Source organism: Strongylocentrotus purpuratus, unplaced genomic scaffold (assembly GCF_000002235.5).
Source record: "Strongylocentrotus purpuratus isolate Spur 01 unplaced genomic scaffold, Spur_5.0 spur5_scaffold_17, whole genome shotgun sequence".
NCBI classification, from domain to species: domain Eukaryota; kingdom Metazoa; phylum Echinodermata; class Echinoidea; order Camarodonta; family Strongylocentrotidae; genus Strongylocentrotus; species Strongylocentrotus purpuratus.
The window spans coordinates 1,140,065-1,155,373 of NW_022145602.1; the positions used below are offsets into that span (position 1 = coordinate 1,140,065).

General features: G+C 38.5%; 1 protein-coding gene across 2 annotated transcripts; it reads right to left on the reverse strand.

Annotated features, from left to right (window-relative positions):
• Nucleotides 1-1,564: 1,564 nt before the first annotated feature.
• LOC115925134 (interferon alpha-inducible protein 27-like protein 2A) lies at nucleotides 1,565-15,273 on the reverse strand. Of its 2 annotated transcripts, none has more exons than XM_030988420.1 (3): nucleotides 15,124-15,273; nucleotides 3,929-4,002; nucleotides 1,565-2,744 (listed from the first exon to the last, which is right to left on the reverse strand). In XM_030988420.1, the coding sequence occupies exons 2-3, from the start codon at nucleotides 3,967-3,969 to the stop codon at nucleotides 2,444-2,446; spliced, it is 342 nt and encodes a 113-aa protein (XP_030844280.1). In that variant the 5' UTR covers nucleotides 3,970-4,002; nucleotides 15,124-15,273; the 3' UTR covers nucleotides 1,565-2,443. The 2 variants fall into 2 exon arrangements, with proteins under 2 accessions (XP_030844280.1, XP_030844279.1); XM_030988419.1 differs by lacking the exon at nucleotides 15,124-15,273 and adding an exon at nucleotides 7,938-8,049.
• Nucleotides 15,274-15,309: the final 36 nt, after the last annotated feature.

Here is a 15,309-nt window from a genome sequence, read left to right on the forward strand (position 1 = left end):
TCCTCAAATCGCACAAAACTTAACTTTTAATTTATACTTATTAACCAGGGAATGCCAAAAATCATATAACTAGGGGCCTTTTTTAGTATGACAAAAACGTATCATTGAAAGGTAGACCTATTATACACCACACACAATTTTTTTTTTTGCGAAAGGCTATTATAATTCCGTTGACGCTTGAAATACCACCTAAAAACTAGAGTAGGGAAAAGTCGGCCCGTAAAACCTTTATAGTTTACCTATTACCATAATTAAAGACCTTAATATATTGTTGTTATACTTATAGGCATAATTATGTTTAATATACTCAACACCGAATGGCGAAAGAGGAGGGGCGGGAGAAAGGGAGAGAGCGAGAGAGAGAGAGAGAGAGAGAGAGGGGGGGGGGGAGGGGGGAGGGGGGAGGGGCGGGAGAAAGAGAGACTAGAATGAGAAAGAGATAGAGACCTGCATATCAGCGAGAGTGGAGAGAGAGAGATAAATTATAGATCAAGAGAGAGAAAGAGAAAGAGTGATAGAGAGAGGATGAAGAAAGATAGATAGGTAGATAAAGAGAGAGGAAGAGAGGCCGTATAGAGAGAGAGAGAGAGAAAGAGAGAGAGAGGGGAGGCGTAAAAAGAAGTCATTCCAAATCCAAAGATATAAGACTCTTTTTATTACGAAGAAGTCATTCCAAATCCAAAGATATAAGACTCTTTTTATTACGTTTTATTCACCGAGTATGCCAAATAATTAAGGTCTCCCTGTTGCCAGCCTGACTCCATAAAACGAAAGGCCTACCCCATCAATGGCTAACCAACTTATTGTTCAACATGTCCATCCCTTATCTATCTGTCGATTTCTCTCTCTCTCTCTCTCTCTCTCTCCCTCTCTCTCTCTCTCTTATGTTTTTTTGTATCCACCCATGCCCCTCCCCCGTTTCCTTTTAAATCACTCGTCCACCCATCCCATCCTCTCGATCTCTCTAACCTCCTCCTTTCCTCTCTCCGGGGGTGGATGAACTGTCCAGGGGGTAGGTGTACGGATAATAACGAAATACAGTCTTTAAGGGCTTGACAGTATTACTCCAGTCATCGGATTTATTCACGCACAATGTGCACCATCTCCACCATGTCACCGTGAGCAGGCGTGGATACAGGGGGGGGGGGCAGCGGGAAAAAAGGAAAAATTAAATAATTGTGATTAGAAATTTTCCTCTTTTTTTGCTCAAGGGGGGGGGGGGGGGGTGTTAAGCAAAATAGCGGCCGGCACGATTTTCAAATTTCCGGGGGCAAAAGAGAAAAAATAAACAATGCTCACTACCCCCCCCCCCCCGTGTGACCATACCCTACAAGGGAACTCCCCACCAATGACCCATATTCTTCTCTTGCTCCCTATATATTATATAATAACAACATTTTTCTCAACTCTGGTGCTATAAGGCAGTGCTCCTGTACAATTCTTTGATCCTCTCCGCGATCTGAAAAAAAAACACAATGCAGACAATGGTTTGGACTTTGGAGTGTTTTCCCCCTTTATAATTATAGGCCCATTACAATTACAAGGAACACCATCAGACCAATGATTTTTTTCTTCAACTGGAAAATTTATTAGTCATCATGCATGACGATAGGAGTAACTGAAGACTACGATACCACTTCAAGAGGAAGTTGGGTCAAACGCAAGTATTGTATCAAAAATTAATGGAAGCAATTTAGGTTTCATTTAACAATACTATTGTGCACTCTTATATTTTTATGGAACAATGAAGAAAGCTGATTATCTAGTAGCCCTTATAATGTTCAAAATGTATCTTGTTCAACTAGGAGGATTCATGCAGGAGCAGGGTTCTAAATCCTTTCCCAATCCAAATCAAAGAGTTACGATGTGCTAATTATACATTTTTATTCTCTCTTAAGATATTTTGCTTGTCGAAGAATTTCTCTACTAGTCCCTTCCCTCGACAGTTCAGGGCTTTGTCATTATGTAAGTTAGATAAGTCAAAGTTTCTTGAAGCTGTGTTTTGTGCAAAATGTAAATTATATAATCATGCAATCCCAATATTCAAAATTATTTCGATGATATTGAACTATTTCCAAAATAATGATAATAAATGTTATAATAGATACAAATAATTATGGTGCCTTCTTATAAAGCGCTTATATAGATAGGTCCGTCAATTATGACGCTAATAATTATTGGCGCTATACGTAATCAACACAGTTGAGATTAAAACAACTTTCTGAAACAGAAAGCAGACAAAATCAATGAAATGAAAGCAGCAATTTTCTAACATAGAGATATATAATATATGCATGAGAGATTAACTTTGAAGATTAGGATACGACGACGGGTTAATTGACACAGGGTAAGTACAGTATGCAAAATTAATTTGAAATGACTAAAATTACCAGGGATGACCTATGGTACATCACCAATTCTAAGGCATCAAAAGGAATAATTTCTAATCATCAATTAAAGCCTTTGCACCGGCTGCAGCCAGGCCTGCCGCAGCGGGTGCCGCACAACCAACCGATGCGGCTGCTCCTGCAGCTTGGAGCGTAGCGACCAAACCCCCTGCGGCCACACCTCCCCCATTGGCGATGGCGGCGCTAGACATCATTCCAGCGCCTATAGACCCAGCAGTAATACCGGCCGTTGTATAACCGATATAAGCAAGCCCTGCAGGTCCTCCAAAGGTTACTGCCGCGGCTGCTCCAGCACCCCACAGCAAGGCTGCCAGCGGGTCAGCATTGGCGCTGCTCCTGAACGAGATTAATTCAGAGACAGGAAAGTGAAGGCAATTAGAACATGATCACGTTATTGATTACAAACATTCAAATTCAATTTTATGCATTAAGATCCAAACATACAGGATCATTCTTGTGAGCACAATTTTTTTTTTTTGCTCCCGAAAATTTGAAAATCGCGCCGACCGAAAAGTCGCTCAGTGGGGGGGGGGGGGGTAGTGAGCACATTTTTTTTTTTTTTTTTTGGTCCTCGAAAATTTTTCAATTTGCACCCCCCCCCCCCTTGAGCGCCAAAAAGGCCCAACCCCCCAAAAAGGTAAAAATCACGTGATTTACATGATTTTTTTCTCAAGGGGAGGGGGGGGGGGGGGGGACCGGGCCCCCCGGCCCCCCCCCCCCTGGATCCGCCACTGACAGAAGCAGCAAGGAAATGCGAAAGGAGCTATAGGTATAATTAACATCCTCCTGGAGAAGGTTACTGGGATGAGATTGAGATGGTTTGGACACTAATTTTTTATGAGGGAAACCAGCAAAGGACATTAGCAGTGGAAGGAATTAGCAGAGGCAGAGGAAGGAACTCGTTGGATGGATATCAAAAGAGATATGAGGGAACTAAATCTGCTAGCCGCTCAAACAGGGAACAGAAAAGAGTTGAGACGGAAGATTTGGGCAACCATGCACCCCGGCTAATAGTCCAGATTCTGCCCGTTTTTATGTATTTTGTATTCTTCAATCCAGGGGAGGGGGCCATCTCCAAAAAAAGGTAAAATTAACGTGTTTTACACGTGTTTTTCTTCAGGGGGAGGCCCCCCTGGTAGTAGTAGTAGTAGTAGTAGTAGTAGTAGTAGAAGTATAATATACTATACGACTACTACTACTACTACAACAACTACTACTATACTCATGGGCGTAGATCTGTAATTGATAACTATTGTTCGGGGGGGGGGGGGGGGGATGATCTATTCATTCATCTCCCACCCTGAACAATAGGTATTACGTAAGGATTGACGCCCATGAGTATAGTAGTTGTTGTAGTAGTAGTAGTAGTCGTATAGTAGAAGTAGTAATATAGTATTAGTAGTAGTAGTGGTATAGTAGTAGTAGTAGTAGTAGTAGAAGTATTATTATTATTAGTAGTAGTAGTAGTAGGAGTAGTAGTAGTAGTAGTTGTAGTAGCAACAGTAGTTTTATATACTTACAAGACAAGAAAGACGAGAAACAGAGCAGCTAACTTCTTCATGATTGTTGAGATGATGATCACTTTCCAATGAAACTGATAAGTGGTAAAAAAAGAAATTATAACAATGATGAGAATGAAAAAAATGCGGGGAGAATATTCAATGACGACGATGATGAAGATGATTGTGGAGATGGTGGTGATGGTGATAAGGATGGTGATGGTTGTAATAATGGTAGTGGTGGTGATGATGGTGATGGTGATGGTTTGTTTGATTTTATTTCTACATTTTTCAACATAATAGAAAGTAGTATACAAACTAAATAGGTACATAATATTATTAATAACAAAAGTTAAAATCCATATTGTAATCATATCATAATAAAATTAAATTAATAATTATTCCTTTAAAAAAAAAAATTGAAAAACGCAGGAGACCGACCTCTTAAAGTGTTGGGAGCCACAACAATTTGATGGCAAAATTTCACTTAAACAAGTGTTTCATAATGTAACAGGGGGTGTCATTTAAGACACATATCTGCAAGGTTTGTCAGAACAAATGTGTTTGAAGTCGAATATTATCAAAGAATACTACTTTTAGGTTTACTGAGTACAACAGCAAACCCGAAATATGTACTTATTTAACATTAGTCTTCAAACATATTTTCGGGGGTGGGGGGGGGGGGGGGGGGGGGGAGGGTTGTAAAACTGACCCTTTTTTTGGGGGGGGGGGTACAGTTTTTGAGGAAAAATTCAGCACCGACTCAGCCGACCGGTGAATAAGCGGGGGGTAAGAACACATAATTTTTTTATATATTTTTTTTTGTATTTTTGTTGTTGTATTTTTTGTATTTATTTATTTATTTGTTTATTTATTATTATTATTATTATTATTATTATTATTATTTATTTATTTTTTTTTTTTTTGGGGGGGGGGGGTTCGCCTTTGTGTTTTGTTTAATAAAAGGTTAAATTTACATTATTATCCAATTTTGGCTAGAGAGGGGGGGGGGGGGGGCAGACCGGAAAAATCGCCACGTGGATCCGCGCCTGCTGTGAATGTACGAGTGCATGTGTTTGGAGCGCTTATCAAATTATGACTTGTATAATAATGCTGATAATTATATACGCTTCATGACAGCCTTGACAGAATTACCGTAGTGCATGATTTAAAACTAGTTGGGAGAGATTAGTAACTCCAAATTAAAGGTATTCATTAGTATTCCAATATAATTGTATGAGTAAAAAATATTTGTGTCGTCAGCAAAGAGAATACATTACAAAACAGATGATGCGTTTATTTTATCGTTTACATACAGAAGACAGAGAAGTGGTCCCAGAAAAGAGCCTTTTGGGACACCAGTCAGAACCATCAAATGAAACATATTGTCTATTTGACAAGTAGTCTTCAATCAGGATAACATTTGCCCTCGAATTCCATGTGTATCAAGTTTTCGATTCAATATAGTTCGGTTGAGCGTATTAAACGCTTTTCCAAAACCCGTATTGGTTTGGATTCAACAAGTTGTGCTTATTAAGAAAATCATGTTACCTATTGTAGACTATTTTTCAAGAACATTTGAAATACTATATTGGGCGATATTTGCTTATTTCTGGACATACTCCTCTGAAATCGATAAATTAAATACACGAAATAAATACATGTTTGTTGAACAAAATAAACGTTTCGCCTACATTATATTTGAATAGAACAAGCCCAATAAACCTCAATCATTTGTAAAACAGAAAAGCCTTTCAGTGAATTACAATAACTATAACTCTTTTTTTTAATCGATTGATCACTGACGTCACTCCTCTGGAGAGTGAAAATGTAGTGAAAATAGTGTGAACATTCACTCTTTTCTTCTTAGAGAGCACACGAAAATCAATCGAAATTCACTCATAAACAAGTGATCCCTGACGTCACTCCCAAGGAAGTGAAAATAGAGTGAAAATTCACCTTTTTTTTTTTTTAGAGAGAGAGAGATATAGACATTGAATTTGTCACGGAGACGAATTAGATGATTTGCCGCTTTGATCGAGACATAACATATCAACCAGGTGCGTACGCAGCGGGGGGGGGGGGGGGGTGAATGCGTCTGATTATTGACGAACCCCCCCCCCCCTCATTTTTTTTTGTAAATATTTTTTTTGTTTTAAATTAAAAAAAATCATAACAAAACTTATGTTTTTTGGACTAAAGGGTGACCCCCCAAATGCGACTTCCCCCCCCCCTCTGAGTCGTTGCGAAATGTTGGCCCCCCCCCAAAAAAAAAAAAAAAAAATGTGCGTACGCCACTGATGTTAACACTCAATGGGAGATTTGGTCTATAAAAAAACTAGATGGATGTTCGACTGCGCGCAGTCGAAAATGATGCCTCCGCCATAGAGCAATTTTTAAAATTCAAGTTTGATTGTAATCCATTAACAGGTTTGCAGAATATCGTTATTACCAGCCATTTTTTAAATACATGTATGACCCTTTGGTCTTCGATCTTATGACCCTAAAATCAGTTCAATGGCTCTGCAAGATACATACATGTCCCAAGTTTGATAATAATTCATTCGTCAGTTCTAATAAGGTGTTCACAAGCTATTTTTGCATACATAATGAACCCCATCATCTTTGACCTTTGACCTCATGACCCCCAAAATCTACTCAGCTCATTGGCTCTGCAAGATAAATACATGTTTTGAGTTTGATGGTAATCTGTCCATCGGTTCTAATGATAATGTGATCATAAGCTATTTTTGCATACATAATGAGCCCTGTGACCTTTGACCTTTGACCCCAAATTCTAATCAGATCACTGGCTCTGCAAGATACTTACATGACTAAATTTTGGCAGGAATCCATCCATCGGTTCTTGAGATATCGCGATCACAAGCTATTTTTGCATACATAATGAGCCCTGTGACATTTGACTTTGACCTCGTGACCCCAAAATATATTCAGTTCATTAGCTCTGCTATATATGTACGTGACCTAAGTTTGGCAGGAATCCATCCATCGGTTCTTGAGATAACGTGATCACGAGCTATTTTTGCATACGTAATGAGCCCTGTGACCTTTGACCTTTGACCCCGTGACCCCAAAATCTAATCAGTTCATTAGCCCTGCCAGATACATACATGGTTAAAATTTGGCAGGAATCTATCCATCGGTTTTGAGATAACGCCATCACGAGAACGGGACGTATGGACGTACGTACGGACGGACGGACAACCCCAAAACATAATGCCTCCGGATACTTCGTAACGGAGGCATAAAAACCCACCCTACACTCATATAACTATGTACAAGCTCATTTATGTAGAAAATTTGCTACACTACGCGGCCTATCACCTAATAACACAGGTCAATGATAAATTCGGACTTGGAACACAAATCTCACCCTCCATTCATATTACACGCATAATATGAACATTCAGTCCCGACTTGTAAATATGTAATTTGTATATGATTGAAAATTTAATAAACACACAAATAAAAAATAAAATAAAAAATCAGTCTTCCGTGGCGGGCGCAGACATGGGTGTGACCAGAATACCAAATTCGGACTTGGAACACAAATCTCACCATCCATTCATATTACACAAATTCAGTCCTGCATGACGCGCACAAACATGGGTGTGACCAGAATACCAATGACGTCAAGTTCATGCATACCAAACATAATTCATTTAAGGGCCACTCTAACCCAACTAATATAGCCTTTCAAAACATGAATACACCTCTACTTATGAATATTCCAGCCTCCGATTTTTCAAAAAATATCTCTATATTACTATCCATGACGGAAATATAACACATACTCGATGGGAGATAGCACGTACAAATAAAATCATTGCTCGGCATAGAATGAAGTCAAGCGATCATAATTATGGTTCACCTGCAAATATTCAAATAGAGTGAACCTAATTTTTACTTATCAATAAACAAGACAAGAGCATATTAGTGAAATCAGGTAGTGAGTGAAAATGAAGAGAAATAGTATCAATAATAATAATATAAATACACAATCACTCACTAATAAACAAACTGGATATCCGCTCCTTGTTCAGTGAATACAATGTGTGGCAGTGAATGCAGGGTGAGAGTGATTTAATGTACCAGAGTTTGAAGTGACGTGTCAGTTGGGATTCCCCGGTACTGGGATTCCCCGCTAAACAGCGTTGTGTGAAAGACACTCCATTCAACATGCGAGTACATAATGTACTAGGTAGTACGTATTTTTCCTTGGGGCTCTAAATGTGATTTCCACGATAGCTAAAAGGTCCGAAACAATTGGCATATTTAGTTTTATTAATCCAGAGGAGGCGCTCCGGGGGGGGGGGGGAGGGCACAGTGCCCCCAATTATTTAGGTAATCCGTGAAAATTCCACTTTTTACATAGGACATTTAATATTTCAGTCCCCTGTTAAGTGCCCCTTTTTCTTCGACAACTGCCCCTTTTCCTTTGCAATGAGTGTCCCGTTTCCATTCTCATAAGTGCCCCTTTTCGTCTCTGGTAAGTGCCCCCTTTCCCTCTGATAATTGCCCCTATTCAAATTTGACAGGTACGCGTTTTACTTTGTCAAGTGCCTCTTTTTCTTTGTAATAACTGCCCTCTTCCCCTTCTTAAAAGTGCTTCTTTTATTCTTTGACGAGTGCGCTGTTCAACTCTGATAAGTGCCCCTGCCTTTTTTCCTTTCTTCTGATAAGTTCCCCTTTTCCTTCTCATAAATGCCTTTTTCCTACCACAAATAATTGCCTCTATCAAAATTTGACAGGTACCCTTTTCCTTTATAAAAGCTATTTCCCATTCTCATAAGTGCCCCTTTTCATCTCTGGTGAGTGCTTCTTTTCATGTGCGAGAAATCCCCCTTTTCATCTCTGATATGTTTGCCCCTTTTTAATTTGACTCGTGTTCCTTTTTCAGGGGTTTTAGGTATTTCATTACGGTCAGATGAGCATCCAGGGGCCCCCCTTAGAGCCCTTGGTGGGGTCCAGGGGGCAGAGCCCCCGGAAGCTCAGGGTTTTAGGTATTTAATTACGGTCAGATGAGCATTTTTTATACCTTATTTGTAACATTGGTAGGTCACTTATTTTTTCTCTCCGTCTTTCTTTCTTTTTCTCTTTAACATACTTTTTCAAAAAGTGACGAGGGGGGGGGGGGGGGGCTCGAGCCAAGCCACTTTGCAGACCATGACATAAAGGCTTCTAAATAAGCGTATTTTTCGCCCGACTGTAATTTAGGAATTTCTTATTTTCCAACAAACGCATAAAAAGGTATGATTTACTTTAAAATGGAGAAAAAATACCGGTAAATCATGTCATAACAGCAACATTTGTAAATCACTGGTATCGTACAGATATGTCCCCCTCCCCCCCCCCCCCATCAGTACGCCAGCGTTCAGGGGCTCATGTCTTCCCACCCCTATAACAAAACAAAACAAAATACATGCTTTCCCATTCTCGCACAATATGTCCACATGCGCAATGTGTATGAAATTTATTTCCTGTGAACTTTCCTTTTCTTTGAATGGAATGGTATATGTGATTTAATTCAGGTTTTTATTATTATGTTCTTTTGGGTTAAAAATACAAACCATTTTTATTCCTTTACTGCTTTTTTTTTGGGGGGGGGGGGAGGAGGAGGGGCGTTTTATTTATTTATTTATTTTTTTTTTTTGGGGGGGGGGGCAAAAATGCGTTTTGCCCCCCCCCCACTTTTTTGACTGGGGGGGGGGGGAGGGGGCAACTGCCCCCCTGCCTCCCCCCCCCCACTTCCAGCGCCTATGCCTCGTCACCTCCTAAAGAACTCCTACTCATAGTTCAAAATCTCTGTTAAAAACGTTTCTCTTAAACATATTAGCGTGTTTTATTACTGTAACATGCTTTGTATCGGATATTAACAACAATATCTCCTATATGTTTTAACTCAGACCTATATAATATATTAACCCTAAAAAGGCCGGGCTATTTGAGGTCTTAGTACGGCCGGGGGTGGGGGGGGGGTGGGCATCATGGCCGTGAAACGGCCGATCTCCGCGAAAATGTGCACGCATGTCAAGTGAAGTGTATAGAATAATATGGTAATTTCAACTTTTTTTAAATTCACTTATTTGCATATTTATGGTAATTTATGCAAATAAGGTCATAAAATCACATTTTTACCCATAAATCATGTATAATTCATACTTAAGCATCCTTTTTTTTACCACATATATTCATTTGACCATTTGGAATACCCAATCATGTGATAATTTCTTATGTATTTCATTGTTTTTTAACTTACGTATTTTTTAAATTTTTTTAAATTTTATTTCATTTCTTACTACAATTCAACTATTTTGACCCCAAAACAACCACCTAAACTTTAAACAAGACCCAATAACCAATGTTTGATATTTTTTAAAGAAAAATGACATTTGCATATGTTTTGTACACAAAGCACAACAATTAGCGATTTTCGGGCTGACATGCGAAGACAAAAGGTGCGCAAGACTCGAAAGAAAAATGTCAGCGACTGGCGGGGCGCCATCCATATGCGTACCGAACAATCGGAGACATCGTGGAGGGGGGGGGGGGGGCATAATGCCCACGGCCTTATTAGGGTTAAGCGTATGTAACCTTGCTTTTAGGCTGAAAAGGATATTGTCATGGTTATTGCAAAATTATGTCCTAAAATTATGTGTGTTTACTTTCTCTCTTGAATTACTTTATAGTCGTATGCCTACAATTATACAATTTTCACACAACTGCGACAGGAGTGTCAATTTTGACAGACATGGCGCATTATATAAATGTTCAATATTATAGTTCGATCATGATTACATCCATAAGTCCACGGGGCATGCAAAATGTTGACACATAATTATTGTTCAGGCTGGTGTATTTATTCTGAAACCAAAAGAGTGACCCCGCTGAAATAAAATTGACCCTTTTTATCAGTTGTGCCTAATTAAGATCATGATTACATCCACGATTATTTCAAAAGAGCATGACCACTACAATTACCTTTACCCCTACCACTTTTATTACCATTACCACTACCATTAATATTACCATTATACTACCATACATTACCAATATCATTACCATTACCACTGCAACTGAAACTACCACTACCACTATCATTACCATTACCACTACCACTGCAACTACCACTATCATTACCATTACCACATATTACCATGCACTGTCACTACCTTTACCATTACCACTACTAATACCATTACCATTATCACTAGCTATCACTACCATTACCATAAAATCCAAATACCACTACCACTACAATTAAAATTACCATGGACCCTATACTATTACTTTTACTACCACGACCATCATCATCATCATCATCGTCATATCGTCATATTTTCTATTACCATGTATTGTAACTACCTTTACCATTACCACTACTACTACCATTACCATTATCACTAGCTATCACTACCATTACCATAAAATCCAAATACCACTACCACTACAATTAAAATTACCATGGACCCTATACTATTACTTTTACTACCACCATCATCATCATCATCGTCATATTTCCTATCCCATTTTTATGTACACTTAGAAATTCATTTCTCAGTCAAACTGCAGCTGACCGCAGCGCATAATAATATTATGCTAACGAGGCTTACAGTGAATATTTTGTTCAGCATCTCGGTCGCGAACTTATCGCATTTGTTCAAGGGGGGAGGGGGGTATAATAATTGAGTCATCTTTACCCACATTGTCAATTTATTATTGTATACCAACCTTTTCCACCAAGATGTTATAGTCGAGGTATGACTGTACACAATAGGAAAGTTTTACAATCCTTAAAACCTGCAATTTGACACTTTTCCGATTACTTCCGGCTCACGACTTTGTTCAAATACAGTAATGTTCTTCATGATGTTATATATCAGATTAGTTTCCACACATGCCCAGTCGAGTAATTTTGATTAATATTTCAGGAAATGTTGCTCCATTTCCTTCCGCTTGCCTCTTGTGAAGGTAAGCATAGTGTACTGCTCGTATTATCAGACGAGTGGTAGCGAAAAGTAATTATTTATTACAAAAGCCTATTTCCCTTTAAAAGTGGCCCTCTAGTTTGCAGCTAGGCAGGAATCTTTTGTCTACGTATCGATTTGCAAGGAAGATCCAGTCAAGCACATGCCTGACATATTTTCTCCTGGCGGCATCGGAGATGGTACAAAGGGAATGAGCTAGATATAACTCCATCTCTTAAAACTCCTTGGTCTGATTGATACACGTCTGTAAATTAAAACCCACACGCACACACACTCGTACGCTGTTTACGAAGTATCTCCATCACTTTGAATATTGTTAAATGATCAAAATAACACCTCCCCGTGTTTTAAAGATTTGCTTGATATTATTTGAGGGTCATTTGAATGTAGCCTATACCATAGACCCTGTCTACTACAGATGGACTAATAATGAGAGTCTTTCTTTGATCACATCATGACCACAGCCACCTGATAATGTGTATGGTGATGAGGACATTCATTTGACGGAACAATGTTGATTGTTTTTTTAAATTATTTTTTTAATAATGTTGATTGTGTAATCACGCATCATCACAAAAGGACCTTTTATATTTCTTCAGATTATTTTAGCTGGGCCAGGGCCCAGAGTGTAGTTTCAGGAAAAGTATCGTGATTTAAGACCAGTTAGAGGAGCAGTGGACACTGATGGACATACATTTGAACGTGCCAAACTTTGAAAATACAAATTCTTTACTGACCTATTACCTTCTATTCCTTGGAAAAGGATAGGATAAGTTTTAAAATGAAGTTTAAAATCAGTTTGTTACAGCCAAATTTACAGATTTCTCTTGTAAAGTACTTTTAATTTCCTATTGAAAACTTCATATTCGTCAATAGTCATATGTACGCCACAACTGCACATGCATTTCCGTGGTTTTAAGCGATTCAGTTTCTTTCGCGCAGGCATTTTGTAGATTCTTCAAGGCAAAGTTTTGGTTTCTTATGGCTGACTGGCGGCGGTCGTGATGAGATCAAAGCTTGGAAGCATGTCGGATTGTCATTATGATACTTTTGACAGAGTGAGGTGCATGGATATATTATGGTACCGATCAGTGTCCATTTGTAATAGGTCCATGGTTCAACAAAGGAAAACGAAATCTAAGGTGCCGTTTTTACATTCTAACTGAAGGGTCCATGCATGTATTATGGTACCGATCAGTGTCCATTTGTAGTAAGGTCCATGCTTAACCGTGTGTTAATAGATTAGTTTGCTATGTGACCTCTACCAGGAGCATAATAGTCTGATAGTCCCATTTTAACTCAATGCTATATTGGTTAACAGCTGAAGACGATAGTTTCAGGCAAACACACCAAGTTGTAAAGAATGTTATTTAAATCAAACAATAGAGGGTTTGCTAGAATTCCAAAGTTTAGCATATAGCAATAGCTTATATATCAAAACTGACTCCAAGCCGACTCCACGATTCTTTTCCATTGGCTGTAATGTAAAGTTCTATTCGGTCTTGCTAATCCGTTTGAGGTATACAGCAGTCAAGATTCAGTCTGTCCATACAACATCTAGCCGGGGACATGACGTAGCGTTCTGTGTTTATAAACATAAACAATCATATAGTAATAATAATAATAGCCACATTTATAGTGCGCACATAATATCCATCCCAAGGGATGCTTAAGGCGCCTAACAAATTTGGAAATTATAACCCATTTACCTCACCTGGGTCGAGTGTGACAAAATGTAGATCAATGTCTTATCAAAGGACATTACTGCCGCGGCGGGACTCGATCCGCGGACCATGTGACTAACAGTCCGTTGACGTATCCACTCGACCACGACACCTCTACACACTATGAGTATAACGGACAAAGAAAGCGGACAAAATATACAGTTCCTCATTCTACCCTCAACAATTGCTATGGTAGACAAAGGAACATCCCTTCACTGCTAGTATGTAAAAATGTGTAGAACAGGTAAATATGCATGTGACACCTGTTATAGCAATAACAATTTATTGTTGAGGGTAGAATGAGGAACTGTATATTTTGTCCGCTTTCTTTGTCCGTCATGTTCATAGTGACAACTCTACAACAAAGACTCTTTAGTGATGAATGTACAGTTTAATGAAGTTTGATATTTTAGTGGTAAATGGAAGAGTAATATTAATACTGGTACGACGATGGAGACCTATAACCAATATCTGCATAATATTCTTTTTTTTCCTTCTTATTCTTCTCCACTCTATTATATTTTAAGTAGATAGTTGTGTTCAATGTGACAGTATATGTCGACAAGAAAGGTCTTGGTGATTTATTCTTTGCTATTTCATAGTACATGGAAAAAAACTAAAAGTCACAGTAACATGAATAACAGATTTTCTCTTAAGCAAAACTATTCATAGAAGTACTCCCTTGATACATATTTATCTTTGAAAAAAAATTGTATTCATCCAGGGAAAACTGAGCCTTAAAATTCAGACTGGAGACTGGAAAATGTGTGTTTTACCAAAATAAAATCACATGTAATGGATTAATGAAATAGAGTAATGACCATACATTTTATTTTCTATGCATACATACATAATGTTTACACTAAAAAGTCACATTGTTTTCTTATTTTTATTGGTTGGTTGATTGATTGATTGATTGATTGATTTTTATTCGACAAGTTTCCAACATACAACAATATACAATAATAACAGATCAAAAATAAGTCAGCTTTCTGTCTCTAAAGAGAGGAACCGACTCTACCCAAATCAGCGGCTAACGGACGAAAGAGACAAAAAATTTGGTCTACTAGTACTACTACCAGTACCACTTCCAGTAAATAATATTTCACAATCATGACAATGATTTTTCATAAAATCCAACAAGCAACAGCAAGCAAGCTAAATTTTAATGTGCATAGGGTCTAGTCTAAATGGCCCCTCCTCATCATATCCTACTGGCTGATTGGTGCCGCTTGTAAGTTGTGCATACTATTACTACTTGAAATTGAATGCATCATCTTAATCAATGATCACATCATCACACAGCAATTGACAAATACCTTTAATACCGACGAGTACGGCGACAGCTAGTACCAGCCAACAAAATTTCCAGTTCCTGGGACTAAGTAAACAAAGGTTAAACTTTCGCCAATGCGGCGATTTCAGTAGTCTATATGACTCCATTAAACTTTAAAAGTAAACCATAATAAATAATAAAACTTACTGCCTTAAAAATGTGAGCATGAACCTCATCTTGGATACTTATAGAGCTGGACTTGCGACAGGGTCAGAAACTTTGGTCAAGATAGTCGTAGGGTCGGGTCGGGCCTATTTAATCTCGCACGCTCATCATCAACTGAACTCACGTACGTCTGAACTCAGCTCTCGAAAAATCTCGAAATAAAATAAT

What these genes read in the sequence shown, in the direction of transcription:
- LOC115925134 (XM_030988420.1), bottom strand. Translation starts at nt 3,969, where the DNA reads ATGAAGAAGTTAGCTGCTCTGTTTCTCGTCTTTCTTGTCTT. An exon ending in TTTCTCGTCTTTCTTGTCTT is followed by an intron (nt 2,745 to 3,928) that starts GTAAGTATATAA and finishes AATCTCGTTCAG; the next exon opens with GAGCAGCGCCAATGCTGACC.